At 44.8% G+C, this 19,343-nt stretch overlaps 1 protein-coding gene across 2 annotated transcripts in view; it reads left to right on the top strand.

Moving 5' to 3' along the window:
* PRKDC (protein kinase, DNA-activated, catalytic subunit) overlaps positions 1 to 19,343 on the top strand; it is a 132,323-nt gene that overhangs the window by 25,013 nt on the left and 87,967 nt on the right. For both annotated transcript variants that reach the window (XM_061438711.1, XM_061438710.1), the window contains exons 23-30: positions 1,277 to 1,367; positions 2,009 to 2,172; positions 2,821 to 2,973; positions 8,347 to 8,454; positions 10,577 to 10,803; positions 16,046 to 16,140; positions 17,433 to 17,532; positions 18,600 to 18,733. In XM_061438711.1, coding sequence (XP_061294695.1) covers positions 1,277 to 1,367; positions 2,009 to 2,172; positions 2,821 to 2,973; positions 8,347 to 8,454; positions 10,577 to 10,803; positions 16,046 to 16,140; positions 17,433 to 17,532; positions 18,600 to 18,733 — 1,072 coding nt within the window. The remainder of the gene's footprint in view (positions 1 to 1,276; positions 1,368 to 2,008; positions 2,173 to 2,820; positions 2,974 to 8,346; positions 8,455 to 10,576; positions 10,804 to 16,045; positions 16,141 to 17,432; positions 17,533 to 18,599; positions 18,734 to 19,343) is intronic.

The raw sequence follows: 19,343 nt of genomic DNA, 5'->3' as shown, positions 1-19,343 counted from the left end.
ACTGGAAGCATGGCAATGGACTCCTGGCTGCTCAGTGTCTGGCCGACGTTTTGTCTGAAATGGAGAGCGGGCCTGTCACTTCAGGAGCACATCTGAGAATCTTTGCTGCCAGTGAACCACTATCTCCAGATGAGCAGTGCATTGTATTCCTAAACCGAGTGTAAGATAAAGCAAGCGGATTGTACTGTAATAGACTGCATAAACTTCCCTCATGTGGGCTCACACACCACATTGTAACTAACCTTTAAGAAACTACTGCTTCAGTTTTGGAGTAGTATCAAAGGAAACCCTGCTGCTGCTGCTGCTAAGTCGCTTCAGTCGTGTCCGACTCTGTGCAACCCCATAGACGGCAGCCCACCAGGCTCCCCCGTCCCTGGGATTCTCCAGGCAAGAATACTGGAGTGGGTTGCCATTTCCTTCTCCATTGCATGAAAGTGAAAAGTCAAAGTGAAGTTGCTCAGTCGTGTCTGACTCTTAGCGACCTCATGGACTGCAGCCTACCAGGTTCCTCCATCCATGGGATTTTCCAGGCAAGAGTACTGGAGTGGGGTGCCATTGCCTTCTCCGAAGAAAACCCTAGTTTCCTAGAAAAACTATGAAGTCCTCCTCCCTTTTCTAGTCGCAGCCCAGAAGTCTGTCACAGACGCAAAATGTGAACAGCACCACTTGCCTGAGGTTGTTTATTTGGAATATATCCTTAGTTTTCCTAAAAGTATGTCATTTGTTAACATGTCATGGGTTCAGTGTTTTTAAATAAAATGATAAGTATTTAAATAATGGAAAGTAAAAGTGTTAGTTGATCAGTTGTGCTGACTTTTTGCAACCCCATGGACTGTAGCCCGGCCGGCTACTCTGTCCAGGGGATTTTCCAAGCAAGAATACTGGAGTGGGTTGCCATGCCCTCTACCAGAGGATCTTCCTGACCCAGGGATTGAACCTGGGTCTCCCTCATTGCAGGCAGATTCTTTACTGTCTGAGCCACCAGGGAAGCTAAGTTTTAACAAGATAAATACTGGTAAATACGACCCACATTAACAGAAGCTCTGTGGGAATCCTCAGTACTTTTTAAGGGTATCAGGACTCCGGAAACAGGAACTGCTGACCTAGAAAATGGACATTGGCTGCAAAAGTGGGAGAATTGTGGCTTCTTTTCATGTTTTTGCAGTAAAATGACGGCAGTGCTGTGGAGGATTATAAGGAGACATTGAGGGCATCAGTGGAAGAGAGGGTCTTTCTTTGAGCTCAAGGTTGTTTCTCATTGTCACCACATTTGCAGAATGAAGCGCTGTCCTTAGAAGAAACACGGGTTCGAGTAGTGCAAGTACTTGGCCGTCTCGGGGGCCAGATCAACAAAAACCTGCTAACAGGTGACGTTTCCTGAAAGTAACTCAACCCCTGAGACATGCGGGCCCCTCAGCTGAATGCACACAGGTCACGGTGTCTTCTGAGAGTGAATGCTTCTGCCATGCCCTGAAGCCTGTGGGTTCCTATCTTCAGGGTCTGGCATTTGTTCCTTTTTTTAAGCAGAGTCTAGCTGGATAGGCCTTTATGTTAAACATCGTGTCAGGAATTCAGAGTTACCTTTTTGAATACTAATATTGTTAATGTTTGGATATTTTTAGGTTGTTTTTGATCAGAATTAGTGTTTTTTGATGAGTAAAAATTTGTATTTTTAGTTTTAAAATTTCATCCTAAATGTACTGGTGATTTTGGCATTTCAACGGTTAGAATGTGTATTAGAAAAATATGTGTTTTAAAGAGGAACTATTTAATGAAAGTATTGTTCATTTATCATTTTTTCACAGAAGAATAACTTAACTAAAATTGAAAATTAAACATTCCAGACTATTAGACTTATTTAAAAATAATCTGACTTTCAGTCAGATTAGAAACAGCGTGTGGTGGTTTCTGATGTTGCTGCTGTGTGTGTGTGATAAACAGAGCAGGAGAGGGTGGGCCAGGGCCGTCCCGGTGAGGGGAGGAGGGCTGACCGGCATCTCCCCTACAGTGGCGTCCCCTGAGGAGCGGGCCAGGGGCTGTGTGGCTTGGGACCGAGAGAGGAGGCTCAGCTTCGCAGTGCCCTTCGTGGACATGAAGCCCGTCATTCACCTGGACCTGTTCCTGCCGCGTGTCACAGAGCTGGCACTCTCTGCGGGTGACAGACACACCAAGGTACTCACTCGTCACTCGCCGCGGTCAGCTGCGTGCTCCTTAGGAGACATGTGTTGTGTTTCATGGGCTTTGTGTTTTCTCTAGCTTAGTGATGGGGAAACTGCTCAGTTATCAGAAGTCAGTACCCTTGGAAAATGGAAATTAACCCTAAAGAGTCTGAATAGATGATAAAGCATTAACGCACTAGAATTCTTCATCGTAGAGAACACAGGGCACAGGGTGTTGAGAAGGGATTTTTTAGTCTGTGCTCGATTCTCTATTCAAGTTGGGAGATTCAAAACAGATGATCTCAAGGTTTTCTATTTGTACCTTTCCACATTTTGTTCATTAAAAGTCGATTTTCAGGAAGTAACAGTTAAAGCGTGCTCACAAATGGAGCTGTGTTCTGTGATACGGCACCGTGGGACTGCATCTCTTATGAATGTGTTCGTCCCAGTGCCTGGATCTTTTACGTCTCAGTTCTCAGCTCTTGGCTCCAGAGCAGAGTGAACAGAAGCATTAATCTTATATGGCAGGAAGTGTTGCTTAATGTTAGTTCATATATGGGTGGGGTAGTTACCTGCTGCACAGGTTTACCTTTTTAAAGGGCTGCGTTCTGTAGCGTTTCAAACTGCTCTTGACCTTTGTTGGACCCCTGGTCTGTTTCAGGTTGCGGCCTGTGAACTTCTGCACAGCGTGGTTATGTTTATGCTGGGAAAAGCCACTCAGATGCCTGACGGTGGCCAGGGCCCCCCACCCATGTACCAGCTCTATAAGCGCACGTTTCCTGTGCTGCTTCGACTGGCGTGTGACGTAGACCAGGTCAGTGCATGATCGTGAATTTGAAACAGTTATAGAATTTGGAAAAATGTCGCATCGGGTCCAGTGATCATCTCACCTTGTTGCATGTTGGGATGACTCTTAGCATCCTTGAAACCTGCTGCCCGGCGCTGCCCTCCCACCTCTAGATAGGACCTGGGACTCAGGACTTCTCAAAGTGCCCGCAGTCCCTAAACATGTGCCACAGGGTTTGGAAAGAGTCCCTGCTGTGGCATCTGAGGCTGTGTGTGCCATTGGCCCTGTGACGTCAGCGCTCATGGTCTCGCACGGAGGGGAGGTGGGGGAAGCCGTGGCCAGCAGTCAGGGGGCTCAGAGATACTGGCAAGGTGCTCTTTCCTTGTGGCTTTGTGGACAGGGACACAGCCTTTGGTGCTGGGACACAGAAAACATTCAAGTTCTCACTTTATTTTGTGAAGCAATAGAGGGTTCACACATAGAAAATGAAAAACCCACTTATAAACATGGATGGAAAGTCCCTTGGAATATGTGAACCAGTACAGTCCAGCAGTGCAGTGAGATGCACTGTGATTAAATAGAATTTGGGGGTAAAACTAGAAATTTACCACAGTAGATTTCTTTAGTGGTGATTCTCTCCATATAGGCCAGAAAAATATTTGTGTTGGCAAGCCAGGAGTAGTTTACTTTTGCCTTTAAAATGTCATTTACCTGAATGACACAGTTGGGTCGCCCCCAGCCTTGAAGCACTGTGCTGCCTCTGTTTGGGCCTAGGTTGAGATGTGGTGAGACGTGACTCTACACCCAGAGCAGGACCTGTGGGCAGCCTGTTCTCAGAACGGCTTCATGTGTGTCTAGGAATTTATTTGTGGGGGTTGCTGTCTGTGTCTCTCATCAGGCCACGTGGTCCCTGAGGGCATGGGTGTCAGAGAAAGGAAGAAAGAAGTTACTTTTTTGAATACAGTTTGTAAAAACTCTGGAAGGTTCAGATGTCAACCCATAAGTCTAAGAATCAATGAAGGTGAAAGCTGATGAATTACAAAATAGGACTCTCATATATCAGTGTTTTAATATAGCTCGTATTTTAGTATTGACCTCTTGGGAAATGTGTCTACAGTATGCCGTTCATAACAGCATCAAAGAATATAGTGCAGCATCTGGGGGAGTTCCCTGGTGGTCTAGTGGACAGATTCCGGACTTTCAGTGCTATGATGCAGGTCAGTCCCTGGCCTGCAGACAACGTGGTGCAGCCATAATAAATACAGAAAGCATCTAGCAATAGACTTTAACATGCCAGGCACTCGTGTATTTTATGAATATAAAATGAATGTGATGTGTGCCTGAAGAACCAGTACTGAGGGAATTTCCAGGTGGTCTAGCACTTAGGGCCTGGCATTTCCACTGGTGGAGCCCAGGTTTGACACCTGGTCAGGGAACTAGGGTCCCGCATACTGCATGACTTGGCAAGAAGAAAGGATCAATACTGAAAAAAGGCTGAATCTTCCTCAAATCCTTCAGTAAGTTTGGTATCCTTCGAGCAAAAATCCTGAAAGTATTTCATTTTGAACATGAAAAGCAGTCTGAAAGAATAATTGCTTGAACCTAACCCCCAAAACTTGTGGGCGGGTCAAGTCCTGGAGGGAGTCCTGCCCTCGCAGACATCAGGAGGATGACACTCTGAGTACAGCGGTTGGACTACTGCACAGGTGTCAGTGGGGCTCTCTGGCAGTGGACACGTGGGCCCCTGTGTGCACATAAAGTATGTGTGGTGCATGGGGTTTTCTGGGTCAGTGAGAAATGGACCGTTTAGTATATTCTTTTAGAGTTATTAACATATGAAAGGTTAATTTCAGATTTAAAAGATACAGAAGGAAAAACAAACTGGAGATATGAGAGAGAAATGTAATGAATTATAGCCTGTGTGAATCCTTGGATAGGGATGGTCTTTTTCACTGGTAAAATATATTAATATGGAAACATAGGTTGCTAAAAGTAAACTCCCCACCATCACCCTGCGCCCCCCATCACTCCCCAGGAAAAGGCATGTCATCCTCTGCAGAAAACCTGGGAAGCTTCCCTGAGATCTTAGTAAAACACATTCTTACAAACATATGTATAAATTTTGTTTTATAGAGAAAGTAGGGTCACAGTGTTCAGAAATTCTTTTATTTAAAATGAAGTTCTGCTACTCTTGTGGACTTTATCATTACATTGTAGGTGTCTTTCTGTAAAGTTTGTGTAGAAAGGGAGATTTTCATACAAGATTTGAAGGCAGATATGTGGAAGAAAATTATTAGTATATTGACTTGATCAGTGTTTAAAACTGCTGAATGACACAAAACCCACAATTTTGATATATATGTATTTAATGTGGGAGAGTCTCTTGGACAGCAAGGAGATCAAGCCAGTATATTCTAAAGGAAATCAACCCTGAATACTCATTGGAAGGACTGATATTGGAAGCTCCAATACTTTGGCTACCTGATGAGACAAGCTGACTCATTCGAAAAGATCCTGATGCTGGGAAAGATTGAAGGGAGAAGAAGAGGGTGAAAGAGGACAAAATGGTTGGATGGCATCATTGGCTCAATGGACATGCATTTGAACAAACTCCATGAGACAGTGAGGGACAGAGAAGCCTGGCATGCCGCAGTCCATGGGGTTGTGAAGAGTTGGACATGACTTGGGAACTGAACAACAGTATAAAGTGGAAAATTTTCTTTTGCAATTTTGTGCTAAAGAACGTAAGGTTTTAAAATGGACAAATGAATAAAGAACAAAAACGGGAAGGTCATGAACAAAGAAATACATGTGGCCAATTAAGTACATTTTAAATATTCAACCTTTTAGTAAATAAGGAAATTCAGAATTATATTTTTTTGTAGTCATTGTCAAATAATTTAAAAATTGGCAGTGTTTAGTTTTAGTGTTGCCAGTGTTTAGTGTTGCTTTATTGATTACGCCAAAGCCTTTGTGTAGATCACAACAAACTGTGGAAAATTCTTCAAGAGATGGGAATACCAGACCACCTCACCTGCCTTCTGAGAAGTCTTTATGCAGGTTAAGAAGCAACAGTTAGAACTGGACATGGAACTACAGACTGGTTCCAAATCGGGAAAGGAGTACATCAAGGCTGTATATTGTCACTCTGCTTATTTAACTTATATGCAGAGTACATCATGTGAAATGCTGGGCTGGATGAAACACAAGCTGGAATCAAGATTGCTGGGAGAAATATCAGTAACCTCAGATACACAGATGACACCACCCTTGTGGCAGAAAGTGAAGAGGAACTGAAAGCCTCTTGTTGAAAATGAGAGAGGAGAGTGAAAAAGCTGTCTTAAAACTCAACATTCAGAAAACTAAGATCATGGTATCCGATCCCATCACTTCATGGCAAATAGTTGGGGAAACAATGGAAACAATGACAGACTTTATTTTCTTGCACCCCAGTCACTGAAGATGGTGACTACAGCCATGAAATTGAAAGATGCTTGCTCCTTGGAAGAAAAGCTATGACTAACCTAGGCAGCATATTAAAAAGCAGAAGCATTACTTTGCCAACAAAGGTCCATCTAGTCAAAGTTATGGTTTTTCCAGTGGTCATGCATGGATGTGAGAGTTGGACTATAAAGAAAGCTGAGCACTGAAGAATTGATGCTTTTGAACTGTAGTGTTGGAGAAGACTCTTGGGAGTCCCTTGGACTGCAAGGAGATCCAACCAGTCCATCCTAAAGGAAATCAGTCCTGAATATTCATTGGAAGGATTGATGCTGAAGCTGAAGCTCCAATACTTTGGCCACCTGATGTGAAGAACTGACTCATTTGAAAAGACCCTGATCCTGGGAAAGATTGAAGGCGGGAGGAGAAGGGGATGACAGAGGATGAGATGGTTGGATAGCATCACCAACTCGATGGACATGTGTTTGAGCAAGCTCAGGGAGTTGGTAATGGACAGGGAAGGCTGGCTTGTTACAGTCCATGGGGTAGCAAAGAGTTGGCCATGACTGAGCGGCTGAACTGAACTGAACTGAGTGTTGCCAGGCCAGTAGGGAAGAGGTCTGTGGTCCTGGCAGGAGGGAGTGCGGATGCCATGCTAGTCCAGAGAGGCGTTCAGAGCGTGTGCACGTGGCTGTCACGCTTGTGAACCACCTGTGTTTCTAGCGATAGGTCCTGCTGCGTCCATACAGGAGACGCTGGGCCTCTATGAACGTACAGATACAGCCCATGTGTTTATGTGAAAGGTATTCAGACAAGAGGAAAAAAGGTGGTTACAAAAGTGTATTTTTACAGTCGTGTATATTCATATATTTAAGTGTAGAAGTGTATCGTGTTAACAGTGATTTTGAATGTTAACAGTGGTTACGTTCAAGCCCTACATTGGATGTAGGGTTATAGACGGATGGTTTTCTACATTTTCTATAAGGAATATGTATGTACATATATATAATTTATGTACTAGGAATGCAAAATAATTTTTTTGGAAACAAAAAAGTAACCCTTTAAGACCAGGTTTATTTCCAAACTGAAAGGTAAGACTCTTTTACTTTGATTTAGTCTAAAATTGTTTCAAGTTTAGGAAGATAATTTTCGGAGAAATATCTGGGTACAAGAGGACCTGTTTAGCCTGAGCCCCAAGACATGCACGTGAGTTTTGATGTGGTGTGCGTACCAAGTGCTTCCTTCTCGAGCACCGTATCACTGGGGAAGTAAAAGTCCCTGGACTGCGTGGGGCGCCTGTGCGGCCAGCCTGTAAGACACAGAGGAGAGAGATCTGAACACGGAGGATGTTCGCCTTCACTTGGACTGTGAGCATTTACTCCTCATAGAGAAAGGGGACTAGCCACATAACCACGTGTCTCAGGAGATTGCTCTGATCCAAAAGGACACTGCAGCTTCTCCCCAGGCCTGGAACTGTGAAACCCAGAGGCCAGCAGGCTGTCTGGGTCCTGGAGAGACTGTGTCTACATTTGAGCTGCTTAGGGTAAGAAACTAGGATGCCATACAGTGAAGACTTGCCTCCCTTCTTCTAGCTGGGGATGGGGGAGTGCCTCTTCTGTGATGCGTGTGGAAGCGCGTCCGCGGAGGACGTGGGAACGGACCGCCTCCTGTGCACGCTCAGGGCCAGGTTAATAGGATAGTTGTGGGAAGCCTTCACTGTCAACCCTGATTGCCCTGCTTAGGAAAGGAACAATGACTCCTGGGACACATGATTTTTTTTTGCAGGCCTCTCAGGAGGGGTGAAGTTAGATCATGTTCGTCACAGAATAAGCTGGAGAAGGACACTGGTATAACCACAGTAGTGGTATTGCTTAATTTTGCTTCTGTCATAGAAATGGAACTTTCTCTGCTATAAGATCAGCATGAAGGAAGTGAATTGTGATGGTCTTGCTCTTCCAGGTGACAAGGCAGCTATATGAACCTCTGGTCATGCAGCTGATTCACTGGTTCACCAACAACAAGAAGTTTGAGAGTCAGGACACGGTTGCACTGCTGGAGGCAATACTGGTGAGTGTGATCCCCTCCTGCCATTCTTGTTGACTGGCTTGTGTGGTCAGTGTTCAGGATCTTAAGCTGCCCATCGGGGTGTCAGAATGTAGCATCTCGCTAGATCCATCATCTTTTTCTTTTGTTTTAGATAATCGGTGAGATGCCATTTAATGAATGTGGTGCCATATTTATTATCTTAAGTGATACTTTTAAATAGCTGCATGCAAACAGATTTTTTTGCTTTGTTTTGGGAGGATAACTATAAACGTGACAAACTTCATCTACTTTGAGGGACTGTGTGTGTGTATGTGTGTTTGGAGGGTGGAAAGGGTGAACAGGAATGTCCCTGGACTTTTATCAGAGTTGCAGTATCCTCTTGTTTTTAAAAACATGTCTCTGGTATAATAGTTAAGAGTAAAAGGAATTATTTGAGCTTGTCCCATTTTCTCCTGCATTCAGATTCAGTTCCTCAAAACCCCTAAAAATCTCAGCTCAGCGTTTACATACAAGTGTCCTGAGCTACTGGAGGTGGCATTGTTGGGCTGTGGTCTCTCGCTCACGGAGGCAGAAGGCAGTGGTCAGCTAAAGCCTTACTGTCTTTCCACACTTATTTTATTTTCATTTTCTGAACTTGTACAAATAACTTGTACAAATACATGTGATTTCTTTAAATGTCATATTAAGTGATTTTTACCTATTATATCAACCCATACTTTTATTTTCTCATATGCTGACTTTGAAGTCAAAATCCCCAGTTGAACTCATAGCACATTTGTCTAAACGAAAATCCTGTAGTTCTATGTTTTTGAAAACTGATTTCTTTGAATCTCTGTGTCACTCTCTGTTGAGTGAGTAGCGTCCTCACTTGGAGGACTGCCATCCGTCCCTGCTGGCCCAGGTCAGTCCTGGCGTCCTGTCAAGTGTGTCGTTACTCGCAGAGGCCCCCGACTAGAGGTCACGTGTGGGTGGTGGGCGTTAGTGAACGCTTGTAGTTAGGATGGTGGCGTCAGCACAGCTGTGGTGTACTTCCAGCAGGGCCTGGTGGTGGAGCTGCCTGTGACAGATCCAGTTAATTCAGTTTCACTTGTGGATATTTCAAGCAGATGGATTTATTCTGCTGTTTCTAAAGTCGCTATCTTAGCTGATCACTGAAGGCAGTTTAAGTCAGGGTGAGAATGGAAATGTAATGTGAGCTGGTTGTGGAGGTGAGAGCTGGTTGTGGAGGTGAGAGCCGGTGCAGGCTCCAGCACCCATGTGTCTCTCCCGTCCGCGCCTCTGCCATTTCTGCTGTGTGTGACCATCACCTCCTTGACTCTGGTTGGGGCTGTGATCAGAGATTTTGTGTATGGCAGGGAACCAGTTGTGTTAGAATCCTCTTATTTCATTTTCTGAGTACTTTCTCAAGTTAAACTTCTCCTTCGTGGATCGAAGAGGGAAACAAACACTCAAGTTTCCTAGGCAGTTTTTTCTAGGTGTTCAGAGACCATGGGCTTCGGTGGTGACTCAGCTGGTAAAGAATCTGCCTGCAACATGAGAGACCTGGGTTCAGTCCTTGGGTTGGGAAGATCCCCTGGAGAAGGGAATGGCTACCTACTCTGTTATTCTGGCCTGCCGAATTCCATGGACTGTATAGTCCATGGGGTCGCAAAGAGTCGGACACGACTGAGCAACTTTCACTTCTCTTTCAGAGACCATACCATTGTGGAGCATGCTCTGACAGAAAGTTATATTTTCAGAACCGCATCTGTCAGATTTTTCTTTGTGTAGCATTTCAGTTTCCTTGAGACTTGCAAGGTCTTTTCTTCATCCTCAATAGACAAGCATCCCAGGTGCTGTTACAGGTAGAATCAGCAGCAGAAGGTTTCAGGATGCAGCCATTGTGTTTATTCAGGGAACGAGAGACTGCTTTGTTGATATATAATTAAAGTATTCTCTCTCTTCTTACAAATGTTTCAGCTTCTTAGTCAGTGTAAAAGACAGTTTCATTTTGTCAAAGAAATTTGTTATTAGAGTCTAGATGCTTCCTGCGAAGCCCCTTGACTAGTGTCTATTTGTTCCTGAATTGAGCTCTAACTTCATTCCCATAAGGTACTCCAGTTATATTCAGGGTACTCAGCTGTCACTTTATGCTTTGTTTCAGGATGGAATTGTGGACCCTGTGGACAGCACTTTAAGAGATTTTTGTGGTCGGTGTATTCGGGAATTCCTCAAATGGTCCATTAAGCAGACAACGCCGCAGCAGCAGGAGAACAGTCCAGTAAACACCAAGTCACTCTTCAAGCGACTGTACAGCTTTGCACTTCACCCCAATGCTTTCAAAAGACTGGGAGCATCGCTTGCTTTTAATAATATCTACAGGGAGTTCAGGTGTGTGAGTTCACTGTCTGGGGTACCGGGGCGGGGGAGCGGCACGGGGAGAGTAATACTATTTACAGGGAGTTCAGGAGTCCCATGCTTGGAAGAGTGTAAAGATTCTTACGTTTCCAGTAGTGATTTTGTGAAGTGACTTGCTGTTTATGCATCCATGTAATCATGTATCAAGCACGTAGTGAAAACTTATATTCTGGACACTGTGCTGTTTTCTGGGGATTAAATAATGAATTAAAATGCTGTTTGCATTCAAGAAGAGGCTCAGACAGTGTTGAGAACTACATTCACGCTTAATATACACAGTCTGGAAAGTGCAACAAAAGACGTCATAAGAGACTTGTGAAGCACGTAAAGGAGTCTGACACAGGGTGAGTAGGTTACACTGAGAGTGAGACTGGAGCCGTGTGGAAAGGCCCAGGCCCAGGTCAGAGAGACAGGCAGAGAGAAGAGATGGACGGGGGTCTGAGGAGACACATTTTCTCTTCCTTGCTGTGGGAATTGAGGTGCTGATGCGAGTGAAGTGAGGCTGGCCCTGGGCCTCTCTGTAGAGCTAAGATCTGAAGGCCACGGCCAGGCCCGGAGTCATGGGAGCAGGGAACACGGTTGGACTTGTCCTGAAGCTCACCTGCCAGCAGCTGTGTGGGGAGTGGTCTGAGTGCCGGGACACCGGGGAAGAGGCTGTTTCATGGTCCGTGGAAAAGATAGTCCCTGACCTAAGGTCATGGCGATGCTGGCTTGTTCCTTCATCGAGCATTGGTTGCTAAGTTAGACTGCGTGTGCCAGGCTCCATGCCAGATGTGGGAGGTACACAGATGCCATGCTTCATGACGGTTGCATTTAAAAAAGCGAGGCAGGTGATAGTCACTTAGATAAAGGTAAAATTTGTAGCTGAAATCAGTGCTTTTAGTAGTAGTATAAGGGATTCCCTGGTGGCCCAATGGTTAGGACTCCATGCTTCCATTGCTGAGGGCTCAGGTTTGACCCCTGGTTGGGAAACCAAGGTCCCATGAGCTATGGTGTGCAGAGGAAAAAGAAGAAAAATTAAGTAGTGGTACATGATTACTAAAGGATCTTATAACAAATAATCAGACCTCATTTAGGCAGAATAGCTTCTCTCAGGAAATGGCACTTGGATAATGACGAGGGAGCAGTTGTTAAAATAAGAGAGATGATGGGTGGATGGGGGAGGTAGGTGGGTGGTGAGTAGATAGATTGTAGATGGATGGATGGTAGATGGAGATATGACGGACGGGTGGACTGATGGATGTCTGTATCTGCATGTGGGGGCATGTTCACGTTTGTATGAGAATTGACTGGAGTTTGAAGTCGTTGTTCATTTTTTAGTTGAGGTGGAGTTGATGTAAAATGTTAGGTGTACAGTGTGATTCAGTTTTTAAAGGTTATGCTTCATTTATAGTTACAATAAAATATTGGCTATGTTCCTGTATTGTGCATTGCTTATCTGTGTTGTACATAGCATTGTGTGTCTTGAATTCCTCCACCCTGTTTTGCCTCTCCTCCTTCCCTCTGGTAGTCACTGGTTTGTTCTTTATATCTGAGAGTCTGTTTCTGTTTTGTTATGTACATATGTTTGTTTTATTTTTTAAAGTCCCCATATAAGTGATATTATGCGATATTTGTCTTTGATCTGCCTCCCTAAGCATAAAACTCTCCAGGTCCAGCCATACAGCTGTGAATAGCATTATTTCATTCTTTTTTTATGCTGTGTAATAATAGTCCATTGTCTATATACGCATCTTGCTCATCCTTTTATCTGTCAGTGGAAACTTAGGCTGTCTCTGTCTTGGCTGTTGTGATTCGTGCTGCTGTGAGCATTGGGGTGCCTTTATCTTACCGAATTACAGTTTTCTCAGGTATATGCCAGGAGCGGAGGTGCTGGGTGGCATGGTAGTTGTAGTTTTAATGTTTCGAGGAACCTCCGTGCTGTTTCCATGGTGGCTGCGCTAGTCTACATTCCCACCAGCAGTGCCCAAGGGTCCCCTGTCTCCACATCCTCAGCAGTACTCGTTATTTCTGGTCTTTTTGGTGATAGTTATCTGACAGGGGTGAGGTGATATGTCATTGTGGTTTTGATTGAATTTCCCAGATGCCTAATGATGTTGATCGTCTTTTCATGTTCCTGTTGGCCGTCTGTGTGTCTCCTTTGGTGAAGTGTCTGTTCAGGTCTTCTGCCTATTTTTAAAGGGGCTGCTTTTTGATCCTGAGGTGTCTGTGTATTTTGTATACTAATCCATATTTATCATATCACTTGCAGATGTTTTCTCCTGTTGCGTAGGTTGTCATTCTGTCTTGTTGATGGCTTCCTTTGCTGTGCAGGAGCTTAAGTTTAATTAGGCCCCATTTGTTTCTTTTTGCTTTTGTTTCCTTTGCTTTAGGAGACAGATCCAAGAAAATATTGCTACAATTTATGTCAACGAGTATTCTGCCTGTATTTTCTTCTGGGAGTTTTATGTTTTGCAGTCTTACATATGACTGCATATACAGTCACATATACAGTCTTTAAAGTCTGTTAAAGATCTTACATATAGGTATTTAATTCATTTTTTTTTAATATGTTGTTAGAGAATGAATGTTCTGATTTCATTTTTTGTATGTAGCTGTCCAGTTTGCCCAACAGCATTTATTGAAGACCCTGTCTTTTCTGCATGTTATATTCTTGCCTCTTTTATCATAGATTGACTGACCATAACTGGATGGTTTTATTTCTGGGCTCTCTGCTGTGTTCTGTTTATCTATCCGTCTGTTTTTGTGCCAGTCTCAGGCCATTCTGATTACAGTATAGTCTGAACTCAGAGAGTGTGATTCCTACAGCTCTGTTACTCTTTCTCAAGATTGTCTCAGCTATTTGGGGTCTTTTATATTTCCATACAAAATTTAAAATTATTTGTTCTAGTTCTGTGAAAAATGCCTTTGGTATTTTGACTTTTTTTTTTTTTTTTTAGCTTTTTAAGTTGTGAAACCTATCTGTACATAAGAATGTTTAAAACAGATGGCCACACCCCACAGTGTGTGGGATATTAGTTCTGTAGTCAGGGATCAGACCTGCACGTCTTGCAGTGGAACCTCGGATTCTGAACCACTGGACTACCAGGGAAGTCCACAGATGACATGATAGTTTGCATAGAGAACCCTAAAGACTCCACCAATAAAACTGTTAGAACTGATAAACTCAGTAAAGTTGCAGAATACCAAACCAGTACAGAAAAATCTGTTGCCTTTCTGTGTACTCATAACGAACAATCAGAAAGTAAAATTAAGAAAGCAGTCTCATTTACAGTTGTATCAAAAGGAATAAAATACCTCAGAATAAATTTAACCAAGGAGTGAAAGACCTGTACACTGACAACTGTAAGACACTGATGACAGAAACTGAAGAAGATGCCAGAGACAGGAGGCTGTTCTGTGCTCACGGATTGAAGTATTAATGTTGTTAAAATTTCCATACCTCCCATACGAGGTATGTCGCGAGATGCAGTGCTGTCTCTATCTAAACCCTGATGGCTGTTTGCACAGAAATAGGACCAGCGATCCTAATACGTGTGGGGAGCCACAAAGACCCGAATAGCTGAAGCAGTCCTGGAGGAGAGCCAGGCTGGAAGCATCCCCTGGGTCTCGAGACTTGTCCAGCCCTTCTGTCCGCCCTGTCTGACTTGCCTCTGGCCCTGTGTGCTCCCCTCTCCCCGTCTGCGACTCTCCCCTCCCCTTCCGCTCCTCCCCTCCCTGTTCTGGTGAGACCTTGTTTCCTTTACCCTGTTGCTGTCTTTCTCGGATACCTGGGTTTGCTGGGCCGCATTCCAAGTGGCTCTGAGAGAAGATGCCGAGGGAGCTGGGTTGGGGGTGTTGTGTGTTGGACGATATGAGTACAGGCTTGGATGCTTCCTTCCCGCATGCTCCAGGGCCGTTCTGGAAATCTTTCTTTGGGGAGCACAGTTTTAGAGATCATTTGTCTTGTCATTTCTCTTCTCACTACTTTAAATGGATTTGGTTTTTGTCTTACTGTCCTTTGTTTAAGATAAAACTACTGTAGTCACCCTGGCCCTCTGAGATTGACTCCAGCTCTGGAGTTTGACCACACGATGCTTTTCAGGGGAATCTCTTCTTCCCGCTCTGACACCCATGTTCCATCCTGCCTCACGCCTTTGCCCACAGCCTGTATTTTCAGTGTCAAATCTGGGTGTGTGACAGGCTGTGCATGTGGAAGATGAGGAGCCTGTGGAAACATAAGAGGCTTCTGGGATCCCCTTCTGGAATTCAAATTGAAAAAAAAAAAAATTAGGGTAATATTCCTGCCAAACCAGACAGCAATGTGCAGTCTTGTCCTGATGCCCCCATCCTCTAGCCCCGCTGGTCCCTACTCTGGCCCTCACTCTGGTCCTTCACTCTGGTCCTCACTCTTGACCTCACTCTCGTCCTCACTGTGGTCTTCACTCTCGTCCTCACTCTGGTCCCTCACTCTGGTCCTCACTCTTGACCTCACTCTGGTCCTCATTTCTGGTCTTCAATCTCATCCTCACTCTGGTCCTCACTCTTGACCTCACTCTCGTCCTCACTCTGGTTCTTCACCCTGGTCCTCACTGTGGTTCCGGGAAAACACCCCTTCCCAGAGAGGGGAGCGGTGCCTGTGCACTTGGTCACAAGCTGGAACACCCATGAGACTGCGAGCCTCCGCCTGGCAGTGTGTACACAATCACTCCCTGTCCTGTGTCAGAGGAACAGATTTTCCAGGGGCAGGCTGACCTGTGCCCAGACCCCCCGGAAGTCAGCTGTTAGTGGATCTTCCAGAGATGGTAGTGGTCCGTGTAACTGTTACATGTGGTGGGTATGCCTGTGAAAGGCCCAGAGTTGACTTGTTTTGGGATGGGTAGAGAGCTTTTGAAGTTGCTTTAAAAGGATGAATGTAGGACCGGATCTTCTTTTCTGTTACATGTAATGTTGCGGAGGTGCGTGGATTGTGGTCAGAACAGTGGTTCAAGGTCCTGTGCTGTGAGCAGGTCCATAGGTGGAGGAGGGTGCTTGTCATGAAAGGCCATGTCTCTTGGGTCTGTTCTTGGCCAAGTTTTCTTCTTTGAGATGTTTTAGGTTGTTTTCTGTTTTAAAGTATTTGAGCCGTTTCTAAAGACAGATTCAGTTCAAGTGTGTTCTGTCTGGCAGCACTGCTGTGTCCCTGTGTCGTGGCTGTTTTCCGATTCTCAGATGACACTCATGTTCTCTGTTGCAGAGAGGAGGAGGCTCTGGTGGAACAGTTTGTGTTTGAAGCCCTGGTCACGTACATGGAAAGTCTGGCCTTAGCGCACACAGACGAGCGGTCTTTGGGTAGGTCCATTCGGGCTTTCTGTGCACGCTGGCCTGCACAGCTCGCCAGCTTGTCCACGCGGGGTGGGGCCAAGGCCACTCCCTTGTGAGGCACTGTCTTCTTTCGTCTCCTGTTTAGGGTGATGAGTGAATCAAGGACGGGCCCCTCACAGCGTCTAACCCAGTTTATACAAGAGGTGTCTGTATCCCTACCACTAAGACTCATCATGTCCCCCTGGTGGCCACTCAGGTTGACCCTGGTCATGCGGGGTCCTGCCCAGGGCTGGCGGGCCAGTTTTACGGTGAAGCCCCAGTGAAGCCAGCCAGCTGCCGTGGTGACTCAGCTGGTGGAAACTCACAGCTGGTGCAGGGCAGACAGTGGACCTGATAGGCTCAGAGAGGAGGACAGTGTCTCTGAACTCACTAACTGTGGTCTACAAGGTAGGAAATAGCTTTCCCAACAAAACTGTGATAAAGCTGTTGTGACAATAATGAAGAAAGTTTTAAAATACTAGGCCAGACATAGGCTACATTCTGTCCGGAGCTGTCAGAATCATCCTCAGTTTTCTAAGACTTCTTGGCGATCCCCTACTCGGTCTGCCTGGAGTCTGGCCCAGGGTTCTGACGTGGCTCTCAAGTGTGGAGACCCCCGCCCTCACCAGGGAGGTGCCTGTTATTAACAGACACATGGAGCCCTGTTGTCCTCCATGTTGATAGCCCTACTAATGAGTAAAAGCATCTAAACTTCAGTCCTGCCAGCATTACATTAAAATTGCTTCATCTTGACATCATATACAGGTGACTTTTCTCAACAGGAGAAATTTGACTTTTAAAAATCACTATCTGGTAAAAAGTGTAGAGAGAAAATGCTTTCTTGGTAACAGGTGAGGGAGGCCTCTTTCCTAACCACCCTAGATGCCTGTGGATGATTTCACCGTTTTACTTCTGTTCTCCTGCAGTGCTGTATTATCAACTATAACAGAGTTTAACCTAAAGCAGAGAAGGAGGGTCAGGGAGCTCCCCCGAGATGACAGCCTGCAGTGGGGGTGCGTGGCTCTGGCCAGCTTGGTGGGTCCCGCGTCCCACCCGAAACTGAGGCTGCCTCTGGCTGGCGGGGCTGTGGTGTTGGTCTGTGTGAGTGCGCACCATGCTGACCTGCATTTCTTGAACACGTGTTGTGTTCGTGGACGTGCAGTGTTGTATTTTATAAAATCACCTGTTTGATTACAAAGCTCGGCCAGTAAGCCTAGTACTGCTGTGTTGATGACTGTCAGCTGTGAATCTCCGTGGCGATGTCTGTGTGTTGAGAGCAGGTACGGTTCAGCAGTGCTGCGATGCTGTCGACCACCTGGGGCGCATCATCGAGAAGAAGCACGTTTCCTTAAACAAAGCCAAAAAGCGACGCTGTCCCCGGTAGGTGATGTTACTTCCTTTCTCTTTTTTTTTTCCCCCCAACATAAAACCAATTCTCAGTCAACACATGGGAATCTGGGAGGAGTCAGTTTTGCAAAGTCATTTAAAAGCTGTATGTTTAAAAGTGCTTCATTTAAGGTGTAATCTTGGTTGGCGTGGTAGATGCATTTTTAGAGTCGTTGTTGGAGCTGAGATATGTCTGCACTAAATACAGCTCTGATGTGGAATTGCTTGACATGCTATGGAGTAGGTTTGGAATGCAAGAACCAAAATACTAGAACAGTAGGATTTTCAGAGACATGAAAGTTATAGGATTTTGAAATGAAGTCCTTCAAAACCAAGGCTGGCTCATCGCCCAGTGGTTTCCTGTCTTTACTCCCATTTCCATTCTGCCGGGTCGCATTCTCAGACGGGGTCAGGGTGTGCCATGTCCCCTCTCCCCTGGGTCTGTGCAGGGGCCTGAGGAGCCCTGGCATATGCTAATACTCTGCAGAGGCATAGCCTGTGGACTGGACATTGATTCTTACTCTGTGGTTTTAAAATCGATTCTCCCCGACCCTAGGCGTGGCATCCCTCCAGGTTGCTATGCTCACTCTTGAGCAGCAGGATTACTTTGAGGTCTGGTGACAGCGTGGGTCACTGGGCCCTGCCCTGGAGTTGGCCTTTGTAGGTTTACAGGGGGCTGAGAATTTGCCTTTCTGCCGAGTTTACAGATGACACTGATGAAGCTGGTCCAGGGAGCACAACTTGAGAAGCTCTGCTTCGGATCCTTGACCCCTTTTGTTTTAAACTGCACTTAACAAAAAACATGAAAATATGTGGTACTGTTCTTTTAGAAATGCTTTTTAATTTTTCCCTCAATTAAAAAAAAAGGCAGTGAGCATTTAGGATCTATTTCACCTGTGACATTTTGATTGTATTCCAATGATAATACATTAAAAATAAATCAAATACCTTTTAATGAGTTTTCCACATGTATTAAGGAAGCAAAATTAAATTTATGGTTTATGGTTGGCTAAATGCTGAATGTTGGGGCAAATACTGAATGCAGTGTGTTCTCCATACAGAGGCTTCCCACCTGTGGCGTCCTTGTGCCTGTCGGACGTGGTCCAGTGGCTTTTCACCAACTGCGGGAGGCCCCAGACAGAATGTCGACACAAGTCCATAGAACTCTTCTATAAGCTTGTTCCTTTGCTGCCAGGTATGGCGATCATTGTGCCCTATAAGTGTCTTTTACCAGTAGTCTAGAGATGTACTTATATAAAATGTGATTTTTCCATTTAGACTAATGTAACATGCCTCTAACAAACAAAAAGTAAGTTATGTTCAATAGTCATTTCAGGTCATTTGTATGACAGCTGATAATTTATGGCTACAGAGTTCTCAAAGATTTGAGGAACTTTAGAAGGAAAAATCCTGTTTTGATGTTAGATGAAACAGAGGAAGTAAATTTAGGATTTCTTAGTATCTTTTTTTTTCTTCTACAACATTTTTGCTTTTCTATTCCACTTAAAAGAAGGAAGAGTTGGATGACCATGGTAGTTGTTAACATGATATTCAATTAAAATTTAGAAATCTTATTAACGGTTAATGAAGAAATGTAGTTGTTTTATTTTGACGTGTAAATTAATAAGGAATTCCGGACTCCCAAGTCTGGATGCTGTCAGATCTCTGTGACATTAAAGGAAAGCAGTGGACCTGTGCTTTTTAGTAGTCACTGTGCTGGATCTCTAAACTGTGCTTAGAGACTTGAGATCATGTCTCAGGTTCTCAGGGGTGAGCGTCTTGTCTCTCCAGTTAGTCCGTCCCCA

The sequence above is a fragment of the Bos javanicus genome, chromosome 14 (assembly GCF_032452875.1).
Source record: "Bos javanicus breed banteng chromosome 14, ARS-OSU_banteng_1.0, whole genome shotgun sequence".
Classification (NCBI taxonomy): Eukaryota; Metazoa; Chordata; class Mammalia; order Artiodactyla; family Bovidae; genus Bos; species Bos javanicus.
Note: the sequence above shows the minus strand (reverse complement) of the source record. Positions and strands in the feature narration are given on the sequence as shown.